Source organism: Oxyura jamaicensis, unplaced genomic scaffold (genome assembly GCF_011077185.1).
Source record: "Oxyura jamaicensis isolate SHBP4307 breed ruddy duck unplaced genomic scaffold, BPBGC_Ojam_1.0 oxyUn_random_OJ70162, whole genome shotgun sequence".
NCBI classification, from domain to species: Eukaryota; Metazoa; Chordata; class Aves; order Anseriformes; family Anatidae; genus Oxyura; species Oxyura jamaicensis.
In genome coordinates, this window is record NW_023309814.1 from 1 (window position 1) to 14,147 (window position 14,147).

General features: G+C 48.9%; 1 protein-coding gene across 1 annotated transcript; it reads left to right on the top strand.

The window, feature by feature from the left end:
* Positions 1-4,229: 4,229 nt before the first annotated feature.
* Positions 4,230-13,378, top strand: LOC118159406 (the record flags this gene model as incomplete). Its single annotated transcript, XM_035313992.1, has 2 exons — positions 4,230-4,234; positions 12,374-13,378. A coding segment is annotated over exon 2 (1,003 nt), but the record flags the coding sequence as incomplete, so codon positions are not given.
* Positions 13,379-14,147: the final 769 nt, after the last annotated feature.

Sequence of the window (14,147 nt, forward strand, 5' to 3'; positions counted from 1 at the left end):
TAGCTTTAGATTATTTGCTAGCACAAGAAGGAGGAGTCTGTGGAAAAGTTAACCTTAAGTAACTGCTGTTTAGATATTGATGGTGAAGGAAAAGCTGTGAATGAACTTGTAAAAAGAAATGAAGAAAATTGTGCATGTCCCAATTCAAATTTGGAATGAAATCAATTTAAGAGAATTATGGAGGGACTTTATGGGTGGTGGTTGGCTTACTAGAATCGGGATAGTTGTATTGGGAATATGTGGAGGGTTGTTTAATTATTCAATAATTCCATGTTTAATACCCTGTTTTACCTGACTAATACACTCGGTTATACAAGGAATGCAAATATCTGTGGTACCTGTTGACCCAGAACCAGGGTAAGGGAAGACCCATTCCCTGATGATAATAAAAACAAAAGAGGATCCAAAATTGGTACCAATTTGGCAAGTATTGACTCGATTGAATAAAAACAAACAAACAAAAAAAAAAAAAAAAAAAACACGAATCAATACCATGAAAAAAAAAGAAATGGGGGATTGTGAAATGTGCTTATTTGATTCGTGTCAGTATGGAACAATGCTAGGGCCGCATGATGAAATATAAGCTCCTATTTAAGAAAAACAGAGTGATTAGTGTACATAGTTCTTGTATCATGCAAAGGAACGATCCAGCAATTTGTGTAAATAGAGGGTTTGAAGGGTGAACATTGAGACTCTAGTCTGGGAGATAAGAGGACCAAGGAGTTTTTTTAGGAAACTGCTGACTTTTGCATGGGACACTGCCCAAGCCTCTGATATCCGGCAAAGAGATCCACCAAATAAGGAGAAAGGGGGAGTTGAAGGACGACTAAAGGAGAAAGCCTGGGAGGAAGACTACGAGCCTTCAGCACAAGAGACCCCCAGAAAGACCACCAGAGACTGCTACGCATGCGTCCAGAGAGGGTTTGGATTCCAGGAACTAATTATAATAACCCCGCCTTTTCTAGGAATAGTGATGAATATGTATTAGTCTAGGAGCATAAAAATCAGACACCTGATGTAACAGGTGTGCGTCCTGGTAGAGCAGAGACCAGCTACTGGGAGGAAAATTAACTCTGTCCTAACTGAAACCAGGACAATGGGAATCAGTGATTCTCGGTTGGTGCGACATTGCCATTGGTGCACAGCTGTTGTAGCGACTGGCACCTGCTGTTCTTCGACACTCAGCAACCCCACAACAGAAGGGTCCTCCAAGAGACCGGGCAAGGTAGACAACTGTTTAATGTCCTCTGTCTCTAAGGCAGCTATGCCGAAAGCCCAGCAGTACCCTTTTGGGTCCTTGAAATACCCTCTTCAGAGATGGTCTATGCCAAGGATTCACAGAGCATCCAGGCCAGTAACGGCTAGCAAAAGCGATGCCCATCTACAAGAAGGGCTGGAGGGTAGACCCAGGAAACTATAGGCCTGTTAGTTTGACCTCAGTGCCAGGGTAGCTCTTGGAGCAGATTATCTCGAGAGTCATCACGCAGCACTTGCAGGGCAAGCAGGCGATCAGGCCCAGTCAGCATGGGTTTATGAAGGGCAGGTCCTGCTTGAGGAACCTGATCTCCTTCTATGACAAAGTGACGCACTTAGTGGATGAGGGAAAGGCTGTGGATGTGGTCTACCTTGATTTCAGTAAGGCCTTTGACACCGTTTCCCACAGCATTCTCCTGAGGAAACTGGCTGCTCTTGGCTTGGACTGGCGTACACTTTGTTGGGTTAGAAACTGGCTGGGTAGCCAGGCGCAAAGAGTTGTGGTGAATGGAGTTAAATCCAGTTGGAGGCCGGTCACTAGTAGAGTCCCCCAGGGCTCAGTACTAGGGCCAGTTCTCTTTAATATCTTTATTGATTATCTGGATGAGGGGATCGAGTGCACCCTCAGTAAGTTTGCAGACGACACCAAGTTAGGTGCGTGTGCCGATCTGCTTGAGGGTAGGAAGGCTCTGCAGGAGGATCTGGATAGGCTGGACCGATGGGCTGAGGCCAACGGTATGAAGTTCAACAAGGCAAAGTGCCGGGTCCTGCACCTGGGGCGCAATAACCTCAAGCGGCACTACAAGCTGGGAGATGAGTGGCTGGAAAGCTGCCTGGCAGAGAAGGACCTGGGAGTATTGTTTCATAGTCAGCTGAATATGAGCCAGCAGCGTGTTCAGGTGGCCAAGAAGGCCAACAGCATCCTGGCTTGTATCAGAAACAATGTGGCCAGCAGGGCCAGGGACGTGATCGTCCCCCTGTACTCGGCTCTGGTGAGGCCGCACCTCGAGTACTGTGTTCAGTTTTGGGCCCCTCGCTACAAGAAGGACATGGAGGTGCTTGAGCGAGTCCAGAGAAGGGCAATGAAGCTGGTGAGGGGTCTGGAGATCAAGTCTTACGAGGAGCAGCTGAGGGAGCTGGGATTGTTCAATCTGGAGAAGAGGAGGCTCAGGGGCAACTTCATAGCTCTCTATAAGTACCTTAAAGGAGGCTGTAGCAAGGTGGGGGTTGGTCTATTCTCCCACGTGCCTGGTGACAGGACGAGGGGGAATGGGCTAAAGTTGTGCCAAGGGAGGTTTAGGGTGGATGTTAGGAAGAACTTCTTTACCAAAAGGGTTGTTAATCACTGGAATGGGCTGCCCAGGGAAGTGGTTGAGTCACCATCCCTGGAGGTCTTTAAAAGGCGTTTAGATGTAGGGCTTAGTGATATGGTTTAGTGGAGGACTTGTTAGTGTTAGGTCAGAGGTTGGACTCGGTGATCTTGGAGGTCTCTTCCAACCTAGATGATTCTGTGATTCTGTGATAAGTGCTTTTGCCACTCATTCCCAGTTAGACTCACTTCAGCCTCCAATACAGTTAAGTGCTGGGATCCCCCGTCACTCCAGAAATAAATATGGGTTAAATAAATCTGATTGCCCCTTTCCTCCCCCTGGCTGGAGGCAGGGCCCCTCTAATCCTCATCAGAATCTTCATTTCTGTGTCTGGAGGACTGCCTGCTGAAGTTGGAGCAGCAAGTTTCTCAGAGAAACCCCCTTTTGCAGTTGTTTTTCCTTGCAACTCACGTACCCATGCCTCTAGAGTCAAGGTAGATTTTCCATCCCATTTTCTCATGTCCTCTCCATGGTCACATAGGTAAAACCACAGGGTGGCATGGGGTGTGTACGCACTATAGTGTCTTCCTGGAACAGAAGGACACTTGCCCCTGATAGCTGAGACACTGGTTTGTACAGGTGGGGAGGAAGATAAATTCTCTTTAAGTTGGTGGAACTCTTCAGAAAGTTTCTCCATAGCCGAGACCCAGGCCTATAAGGAAGAGGAGAGACTTTCTTTGTACTGCTGGAGTTGTTTAGCCACTTCATCCACTGTGGGTTCCTCATGGCATTCCAGGTCATTACTGCCAATGAGCTGGCATATGATGATGGTGCACTCCATACAAACTTCCGCCGCATCGGTTGTGTACACTTGACTTCATCTGGATGAAAACTGAAATCTTTTCGCACATCTCATAACTCACGCTGGTATAGGTTTCAGGTAGTTGTTGTTTTAGCAACATCTTCATCTTCATTCTCCTCTTCCTCTGATGGCCCGGCCTTGTCTTCTCCATATGTAGTTTTAGTAGGATTTTCTCTGCGTTCTAAACGATCTGACTCTCTAAACCATTTTTTTATCTTGGTTACACGTGCAACTGACACTGTTACAGTTTGTTTCCCTGGCTCAGCCTTGGGGCCCATTGTAGGGCTTGGAGTGGCTGCTGAGCCTGTCTCAGGGGTTTAAGTGGCTGCAGGGTCTGTCACTGGGGTTATATTGGCCTTGAATGCAGCTCGGTAAGCATAGGCCAAGCCCCAACATGTTGCAGTGATTTCTGTATGTCTGGTACTGCCAGGGTGATGACACCCCTTTTTCAAGCATTCTACCAGTCTTTTAGGATTTTGCAGTTGTTCAGGGGTAAATTTCCAAAGCACTGGAGGTGCCCACTGCTCTAGATGCCTGCCCATATCCTCCCACACTCCCTGCCACTCATAACTATCCCGCCTCAGGACAGATCTCTGCATGAGATTCCTAAGTAGCTGTTTAACCTTAAACAAAACCTGAAGCGCATTCAGGAGACATAACAACAAGAACATGCTGGTCTGAGTATCCCAAGGATATTCAAAATCTTGAAGAGCTATTGTAACTAGCCCAGAGGAGAAGAGGGGGGTGAAGGAGAAAGGGAGAGCGAACAAGTAGGAAAAATTATCTCCCCCTGTCCGCTCCATAGATTGTCTCCCTGAAGAAAAAAGGTAATAGGTATAAATGTTAAGAGTTTCTGATATATGATTTCCAAAGTATAGAGTCGACGACAGTGCTGAGTACAAATACCAGGTTAGTCTCACGACCAGCAAATTCATCATATCATAAGCCAGTGTTACACCGTACAGTAACATAATGATCTTAAACCAGGCCCCGGAAAGGATAAACAGCACGACAGGACTGTTGTGGTTTAACCCGGCCAGCAGCTCAGCACCACACAGCCGTTCACTCCCCCTCCCCCCTCCCTCTCTGGGATGGGGGAGAGAAACGGAAAAGTGAAGCCTGTGGGTTGAGATAGAGACAGTTTATTAGGAAAGAAAAGAAATAAAAATAATAATAATGATAATAGTACTACTACTAATAATGTGTATGAAACAAGTTATGCACAGTGCAATTGCTCACCACCCGCTGAGTGATGCTCAGCCTATCCCCAAGCAGCCGGACCCCCCCCCGGGCGGCCCCCCCATATTAATTGTTCAGCATGACGTCAGATGGTATGGAATACCCCTTTGGCCAGTTTGGGTCAGCTGTCCTGGGTCTGTCCCCTCCCAGCTCCTGCTGCACCCCCAGCCTGCCCAGTGGCAGCACAGAGCGAGGAGCTGAAACGTCCTTGGCTTAGTGTAAGCACTGCTCTGCAACAATTAAACCATCATGGTGTTTTCAACATTATTCTCATCCTAAATCCCAAATACAGCACCCTACCAGCTACTAGGAGGAAAATTAACTCTATCCTAGCTGAAACCAGGACAATGACTTTCCAGGTGCTTTTCCTCCAGTACCTGTCGTGATTCTCTCTACGGATGGCCAGCTGGGGGTGTGTCATGCATCATGGGGATGGCAGTCCGTTGGGCTGGCAGCAAGCAGCAGGTGAGATGTGTGTGACCAGATCTGCAAGGGAGCTGGTGAGGGACAACACAGAGCTTGGGTGCTGCTTTACGGATGGTGTTGGAAAAACTGACAGAGGCCAGAGGAGCTGAAGGAAGTGCCTGTCACCCAGAACCAAAAGGCAAGGGTGATAGTGGCAGTTCAGAAAACAAAGGACTGCAGGAGGGTTGCTGATAGAGTTGCAGGTCTAGACAGAGCATTGGGTATGGTGTGGGGTGTGGGAGGAGCTGGGAGCTGGGGTGTGACCCTGGCCCCAGACAGGGAGGCCAGGGGGAAGCCATCCTGGCCGCCCACCCTCTCCATGGCATGCAGCACAGGGGGCAGCTAGGAACAGCCAGCAGACCCAGGCAGCGTCCCCATGATGGCAGGATGCCCAAAGCCAAGGGGCCCCTGACTGAGGTGGCAACACAGCCAGGCAGATAACCACGTGCCACAGCCTAAAGATTTTCAAGATTGCAACAGTGGGTTTGGGGATTCTGTTATAAATAAGGACAAGGAGGCTTTATGAATTTTCCCCAGCACACTCTACAACACTGCCAGCCAGCAGCAGGCCAGCCCTAGCACAGGGATGTTTGGGCAGTGCTTGATCCTTCTTTTCAATGCACCACTGCACTGGTCCAGGGAAGCGTTGCAGATTCACTTCCAGGCACTTGCTTGCTCTCTGCTGGCAGAGATTGCTGCAGTCTTCTTACTTCAGCTGTAGCTCTGAGATGCTGACAGGTGCTGCAGTGTGAGGCTGCTTCCCATTATCAGCGTCAGCCACACACGATCCCAGAATGTTGACAAAATCAGTTTGGTAGCCCTGGTCTTTTCATAATGCCCTGTTGGGCAGGCTGGGAAGAGCTGGGAGGGCCATGGACAAGCCAAGAGCCTGCATGGAGATCTCCTCCCACTGATATGCCATCCTGGGCCCCAACCCCCTCTATGGGATGCAGCACAGGGGTATCTGGGAACAGCCAGCAGCCCAGGGCAGCATCCCCATCATGGCAGGATGCCCAAAGCCAAGGGGCCCTTGCCCAGGGCGACAGTACAGCCCGGCCGGTACCCATGTGTCACAGCCTAAATTGTTACCCAGCCTGCAGGTATTTCAAGATTGCAACAGTGGCTTTGGGGATTCTGTTATACACAAGAACAAGACTTTCTTTTCTTGAGATTTCCCCAGTGCACCCTACCATGCTGCCAGGGGGAGATGCCACAGAGCTCTCTCATGAACAAATATTTTTATTTAAGAAAATATTTTTATTTAGGTTTTTGAAAACTGGAAGCCCCATGCAGCATGGCCCTGCCTCTCCTGCAGGCTGGATGGCAGCTGTGCTGGGATGTAGAGCTCTGCAGCGGTGGAGATGTCTTCTGTTGCTGCTGGCAAATCTTATCCCACATGGAGTGGATGCTGCTGCCCATCAGCACCGCTCCAGTACCTTTGGTGCCACGGGCTTGGCACAAGTGACATGGGCATGTGTCATGTGCCATGTCACTCGCTGTGATGGATGCTCTGTGCCGAGCTGGTCCCCACTGTGCTGCAGCCTTTTGATGTGGATGTGCAGCTCCAGGGCCTCATGCTGAACCTTGGGCATGAGCATGGCCTTAGAGCTGTGGAAATAGACAGGCACTGGGCAGGAGCGTGGTGTCCTGGAGGCCGCTGGGCAGGCGATGGATGCCCCAAGCTTCTTCTGCTTCACCTGGTTTGGATGGAGAAGGGACTTGGGCTTGATGAAACGGACACAGGGACGTTGTAGTGGTAGGGGGTTAGCCCCAGAACAGGAATCTTTGGGCAGCAATCAATGCTTCTTTTCAATGCACTGCTGCACTGGCTGAGGGAAGCATTGCAGCTTCACTTCCAGGTACTTCCTTGCTATGTGGTCGCTGAGCTTGCTGCGGTCCTCTTCCTTCAGCTGCAGCTTCTTGATCCTGACAGGCGCTGCAATGTGAGGCTGGTTCCCATCTGTGATATCAGCCATGCATGGATCCAGGGTAATAACACAGTCATTTTGGCAGCCCTGGTCTTTTCGCATAACTGTCTTGGCCAGGCTGGGAAGCACTGGAAGGGCCGTGGACAATCCAAGAGGCTGCTGGGACACCTCCTCCTGTGGACATCATCCCTTGGATACCTCCTCCCAGTGATGTCACCCCTCTTGTGGGTCAAACAAACTCTCATGGACAATCATCCCCATTGCTGATGGATCACTGTTGTTGCCTCGTGTGGAGCCACGAATATCAGTCCTGAAGTGTTTCCTGTTCGTGGGGAGCCTGCCCAGTTTCCCTGCGCATTTCTTGCCACTGAGGGAACACTCCATGTGCCTGCCAGATGCAGACCTGCCATCTTGTGAGAAACAAAGTTGTGTTTTTGCAATATAAGGTGCTTTTGCAGTGGAAAATTCCACTAGCCTTGCATGTTCAAAAGTGATTGTGCAGCATAGCAGTGGGAGTATGTTAAGAAGATAAGGGGAAGGTCCCACTGTCCCAAAATAAGGAGGATAGCTAAGAAAAACTGGATGAGCAGTAGGAAATCAGTCAAAACATAAATCGCGGGCCCTCTAGTCATGAGAGAAGAAGGGAAATTAAAAAAAAAGAGAGAAATTAATGGTTGGTCAAATCAAATTGTACATATATGGTATAGAAGAGCGTCGAGTAGGTTATGAACCTGTAGTACTCAGCCAATGAGGAAACGGGGGAGAAATTAGATGTTGGGTAATAGGGAATATAAGGTTATGATAAACTTTTACTGTGTGCTCCTGCTTGCAGGATGCCTGCCATTGCAATCGCGAATAAAATAGCTTCACAGAAGATCCTGTCTGAAGAAAATTATTGAGATTTTTCTCACAATTTGAGGGCTCGTCCAGGATCTTGTCACCTACTGAAGAGTTCTTGCCACCACAGACACGAAGGTGCACCCTGCTGATTTCAGCAGTCCCATCGGGGGTGGTGGGTTGTCTCAGTATGGCTGACAAAGGACCGAGACTGTTAATCTGAAGACAGGGTCTGCGAAGCACTGGGGAGAAGGGAGGCCAGAACTGACACACCACAGACACAGCAATAACTGCTGATAACCCAGACCGGGAAGCCATGCACAGACCGAGGTAAGGCAAACTTTACCATATCTTGCCTCGGGTTGGGTTCTGGGAGACTCTTGTATGGAGTGTGAATGAGATGCACTTTTAGTGTGAAGCGAGTGTGGAGTCTCGATCCGTGGTTCCATAGTCCCGCGAGGGTCGTGGCCAGAGACGGACGAAGCAATGAGAGACGAGCGAAAGAGAGTCTCGGGGGGTTTTGGCCCTTAGGTGTACGGTACCCTGAGCACGGTGAAGTGAGGTGCTTGGCAGTACACCCCACCTCTGTCCTAATCCTAGGTGAAGGCGTGTGGTACCCTGTGAGTGGTCAAGTCCACAGCAGCACGTCAGGAAGAGATGGGGATTAAGGGTTCCAAGAGTCAGCAGGGTGGGGTTGGAGACTCCGGGATTGTGCCTAAAGATAGTCCTTTGGAGAGAATAAGGATTTGGAAAAACAACCCAAAAACTAGGGAGAAAGATTTATTTAAAAAAAAAAAAAAAAAAAGGGTTAAATATTGCGTAATTTTCTTGCCTAAAAAGTAAAAAAAAAGAAATTCAGTATATTGGCCAAAATTCTGATGAAAATTCAGGCTTTGAAATTTATATGTAAACAATAAGGTTCCATTTTTGGAGGAGGAATCAAGTTATGCTCCCTATAATCCTAATATTGCACTGGAGGCAGTGGCAGCTGCTCCAGGAGGGGAGACAGGGACTGCAATTGACGCTGTCCCTGGAGGAATGCACTCTAGTCTCAGGAAAGAATTAGAAGAATGTAGAAGACATACTGAGAATTTCACCTTCCCTGATACTAACAGTACTAACACTAACTGTGTATCCTCTTAGGGAGGTTCCAGTGGGACAAGGGCAAATATGTTATGTGAATTCCCCCCTTATCAGCAGAGAGGTTACCAGCAGAGGGGTTAGGAGTTTAAAGAAGTTTTTTTGTTTGCTTGTTTGTTTGTGTTTGGTTTTTTGTTTGTTTGTTTTTGTTTTTGTTTTTTTTTTTAAATAAACAAAGGCTTTAATTGAGGACTAGCAGAACAGTCAAATCAGTTTCTAAAGACTAATTTGTATTCGGGGGGGGGAGGGGGGGGGCGGGTATGCCAATCTTGAGCATGTTATTCACTGGAGAAGAATGTTTAGGAGAGGAATGATTTGGCAGGCAGCTATGCAAGAATTGGAAAGAACTAACACCCCCCCGGACCGAGAGTAATTCTGACAGAGCAGAAATATCCGCTTATCCAACTGGGATAATAACAACCCACAACATAGAAATCATATGAGAGACTCAGGGTCAGAATGAGAAAGTACTCGGGGATGAATCCTGAGGACCAGGTAGCCCAAGGGCTCTTGAAAGTTCATTTTGTGTTAAAGCTTGGCCAGATATTCAGAAAAAGCTCCAGAAGGTGGGAGGATGGAGTGAACAGTCACTGGAGGCCCTCCTGTGGGAGGCCCTGCAGGTGTATGTCAGAAGGGGAGATGAGAAGGAAAATCAGAGTGAAACTCATGGTATTCACAGTGTGCCGGGTAGTGAGGCAGAGGGTTGGAGACAGAAGGACTTTCGGGCCCAGGATGGAAAGGAGAGAAAGAGAGATGAAGGAATGGCAGGCAAGGAAAACTACCAGTGTTACACTCTAAATCCTAGCAGGGACAGGCTTTGAGAAGATGTTATAAGTGTGGCCAGGCCGTCCACTTCAAATAGGAGTATCCAGACTGGAAGCAGGGGGAGAGATTGCTGTTATAAATTCAGAATAGGGAAGTCAGGGCTTCTCAGAAAGCTAGTTCCCTGATAACTGAAAAAAGTACCTCAGTGGGGATCACTCTACAGTTATAATCGCGGGCAAAACAGACTTAGCATAGGAAGATTAATATAATTTATTACCTATTGCTGATGGGCTGGAGCGGTGAGGAACAGAGAAACAAGCTGGGGGCACCTTCCCCCATCCACTCTCTTCCACCTCTTCGGCGCCCTTAGTGGTGCAGGGGGGGGCGGGAGCGGAGGCTACAGTCAGTTCCTGGTACTTCATTCCCACCCCTCCTTCATGGTCGCTCTACCCTCTGCTCTGGTGTGGGGTCCCTCCTGCAGGGTGCTGTACTGGGTCTGGCTGGGATGTTAACTTTCCCTGCAGCAGCCCATACAGTGCTGCGCTCTGCACTTGTAGCTAGAACAGCAGTGGTATCACACTGGTGTTGTGTCTGCTGCTGAGAAGTGCTGGCACAGCATCAGGACTCTCTCTAACCCTCCTAGGGGGTGGGCAAAAAAGTGAGACAGAAACATCACCAGGGAAGCTGACCTAAATCAACCAAAGGGATATTCCATACCATATGATGTCACACTCAGCAATAAAAGGTGGAAAAAGGAAGAAGGGGGGGGGGGGGGGGGTCTCGTTGCGAAAACGTCTGTCCTCCCCCCAAACATCGGCTACGTGCATTGAGGCCCTGCTTCAAGGACGTGGTCAAGCATCGCTCATTTGTGGGAAGTAGAGAGGAATTTCTTTCTTCTGCACTTCCACATAGCCTTTACTTGTTTTGTTTTGTTTTGTTTTGTTTTCCCCTTTCCCCCTCCCTATTCTCCTTTCCCTTTTTTTCCCTTTAGTTAAATTGTTTAATTAAAAACAATATTTCTTCAATATTTTTTTCCTTTGATTAAATTATCCTTATCTCAACCTGTGAATTGTTCTTTCCTTTACTTCTTCCCCTCCTCATCTGAGGAGGGGGAGTGAGAGAGCGGTTGTGGTGTTCAGCTGCCTAGCACAGTAAAACCACCACAGGTGCCGACCTTCCTGGGTTTGTCCTGTGTGGGTTTTTCCACATGCAGCGGCTCTCTGGGAGCTGCTCCAGGTTTTGGTCTGTGCCACAGGGTCTATTCATCAAGAGCGGGTTGGTCCAGCTTGGGATCCCCTGGGGGGGGCAGTATCAGGCTGCTCCACCAGGGGCCTCTCCACAGGCCACAGGGGGGCTTTGGCTCTGGCACCTGGAGCGCCTCTTCCCCCTCCTTCTGCATGGACTTGGTGTCTGAAGGGAGATTTCTCACTCCTTGCTCTCCCAGCTACTGTTGTGCAGCAGGTTTTTTTCCTTTTCTTGGATGTGCTCTCAGAGGCACAAACTTCATTGCTCATGGCTTTACTCTGGGCAGCGGTGGGCCCGTTTGGAGCCAGCTGAAACTGGCCCTTATCTAACATGGGGCAGCTGCTGGATTCTTCTCACAGGGGCTACCACTGCAGCCCCCTCCCCGCTACCAGAACCTTGTCATGTGAACCCAATACATTGAGGCAGCTAGGTCATAGCTGGCCTGTAAATTATCAGGGCTTAAATTAACTAATGAAACCCTAAATGTGATGGGGGGGGGGGGAAAGGGACTAGGATAACAGTGCCACTTTTGGGGTACACCAAGCTGAGACTAGGGATAGAACGATTACTGGGCAATTATTGTATGCACCCGAGGCAGGGACTAACTTGTTGGGAAAGGATTTGGTAATGAAATTGGGCATTCGAATAGTAAATTATTAGGCTGGAATAGCGGTGTTATTAATGGGGCGCTCTCAGACCCTGGGAGCAAAGATATATTTGCCTTTGAGTGGCAAGACCCTGAAATGGAGCAGAAACAGCAATACAGATGGACAATTCCATACTTCCAAAGGAGGTGTTACTGTTACAGTATGTGGATGATCTTTTATTCCCAGGACAGGAGAAAACAGGAAGCCACTAACAAGCTATTCAGCTTTCTGGGAAAACAGGGATTGAAAGGACTGGGAAATAAATTACAATACATAGAAAGAGAACTCAAGTATTTAGGGAATCTAGTGTGTGAAGGAGAACGAAGAATACATCCAGAGAGGATTCAGGGAATTGTTGAGCTACCCCTACCCAAAACTAAAAAGAACTAAAAAGTTTTAAGAGAAAGAGGTTTTTAAGTAATTAGGAGTCAAGAAGCCCAAAGGAAAACATACTCCCTGAGGGGAGAGAAACGCTGAATAAAGTGGCTTTGAGTGGAAAGACCCTGAAACGGAGCGGAAGCAGCAATACAGATTCCCTGATTCACATTCATAAGCTAATTCGTCAACTGGAGAGCCAAGGAGTGATCAGCAAGACTCACTCACTGTTTAATAGTCCCATAATAGCAGAAAATGGTTTTAGGATGGGAGTTGGCAGGGTTCATTGATAGAGCTTTAAACTAGGTATGAAGGGGGGTGAGGGTAGAACCGGGGACACTAGAAAGGAGCCTGAATGTAACATGCCAGTTCTTGTGGGTGAGGAATGTGCTAGCAAGACCTTGCAGTCTTGTGTCTTGGTGAAGGATGAGGATGACAGGACATTTTGCAGGAAGGACACAAGGGTTGGTGAGAAGTTGGTAACTATGGAAACACCTGAGTATGGTCAGAAGGGTATTAGGGCTTCTCCCTCCCAAAAGGTGGCCCAGCTGAGGTGCATTTACACTAATGCACGCAGTATGGGTAACAAACAGGAGGAGCTGGAGGCCACAGTGCTAGTAGGAAACTATAATGTAGCTGCCATCACAGAAACCTGGTGGGATGATTCCCACGACTGGAGTGTGGCCGTTGATGGCTATAAACTGTTCAGAAGGGATAGGCGAGGAAGGAGGGGAGGAGGAGTTGCCCTCTATGTTAGGAAGTGGATAGACTGTGAAGAGCTGTGCCTGAGAAACAGCCATGACCAGGTTGAGAGCTTGTGGGTGAAAATCAAGGATCTGTCCAGTAAAGTATATCTAGTAGTTGGGGTCTGCTACAGGCCACCTGATCAGGGGGAGTCTGTTGACGAGGCCTTCTTGCTTCAGCTGCAAGAACTGTCATGCTCACAAGCTCTTATCCTGATGGAGGATTTCAACCACCCAGATATCTGCTGGGGTAGTGGCACAGCAGGTTCCAGGCAATCCAGGAGATTCCTGGAGTTTGTTGAGGATAACTTCCTGGTCCAGGTAATAGACGGACCGACCCGAGGTGAAGCCTTACTAGACCAGGTGCTCGCCAATGTGGAAGAGAGCATTAGAGAGGTTAAGACTGGAGGCTGCCTGGGCTTTAGCGACCATGCCCTTGTGGAGTTTGTGATCTTGAGGAATATGGGTCTGGCAAAAAGCAGAGTCAGGACCCTGAACTTGAGGACAGCAAACTTCTGGCTGCTCAAGGAATTACTGGCTGGGATCCCCTGGGAAACTGTCCTTGAGGGCATAGAATCACAGAATCACAGAATTTCTAGGTTGGAAGAGACCTCAAGATCATCAAGTCCAACATCTGACCTAACACTAACAGTCCCCACTAAACCATATCCCTAAGCTCTACATCTAAACGTCTTTTAAAGACCTCCAGGGATGGTGACTCCACCACTTCCCTGGGCAGCCCGTTCCAATGTCTAACAACCCTTTCGGTAAAGAAGTTCTTCCTAAGATCCAACCTAAAACTCCCCTGGTGCAACTTAAGCCCATTCCCCCTCGTCCTGTCACCAGGCACGTGGCAGAACAGACCAACCCCCACCTCGCTACAGCCTCCCTTGAGGTACCTGTAGAGAGCGATAAGGTCACCCCTGAGCCTCCTTTTCTCCAGGCTGAACAAGCCCAGCTCCCTCAGCCGCTCCTCGTAAGACTTGTTCTCCAGGCCCCTCACCAGCTTCGTAGCCCTTCTCTGGACTCGCTCAAGCACCTCCATGTCCTTCTTGTAGCGAGGGGCCCAAAACTGAACACAGTACTCGAGGTGCGGCCTCACCAGAGCCGAGTACAGGGGGACGATCACCTCCCTGGCCCTGCTGGCCACACTGTTTCTTATACAGGCCAGGATGCTGTTGGCCTTCTTGGCCACCTGAGCACACTGCTGGCTCATATTCAGCCGACTATCAACCATCACTCCCAGGTCCTTCTCTGCCTGGCAGCTCTCCAGCCACTCATCTCCCAGCCCCGAGCCCTGGGGAATGCCACTAGTGACCGGCCTCCAACTGGATTTG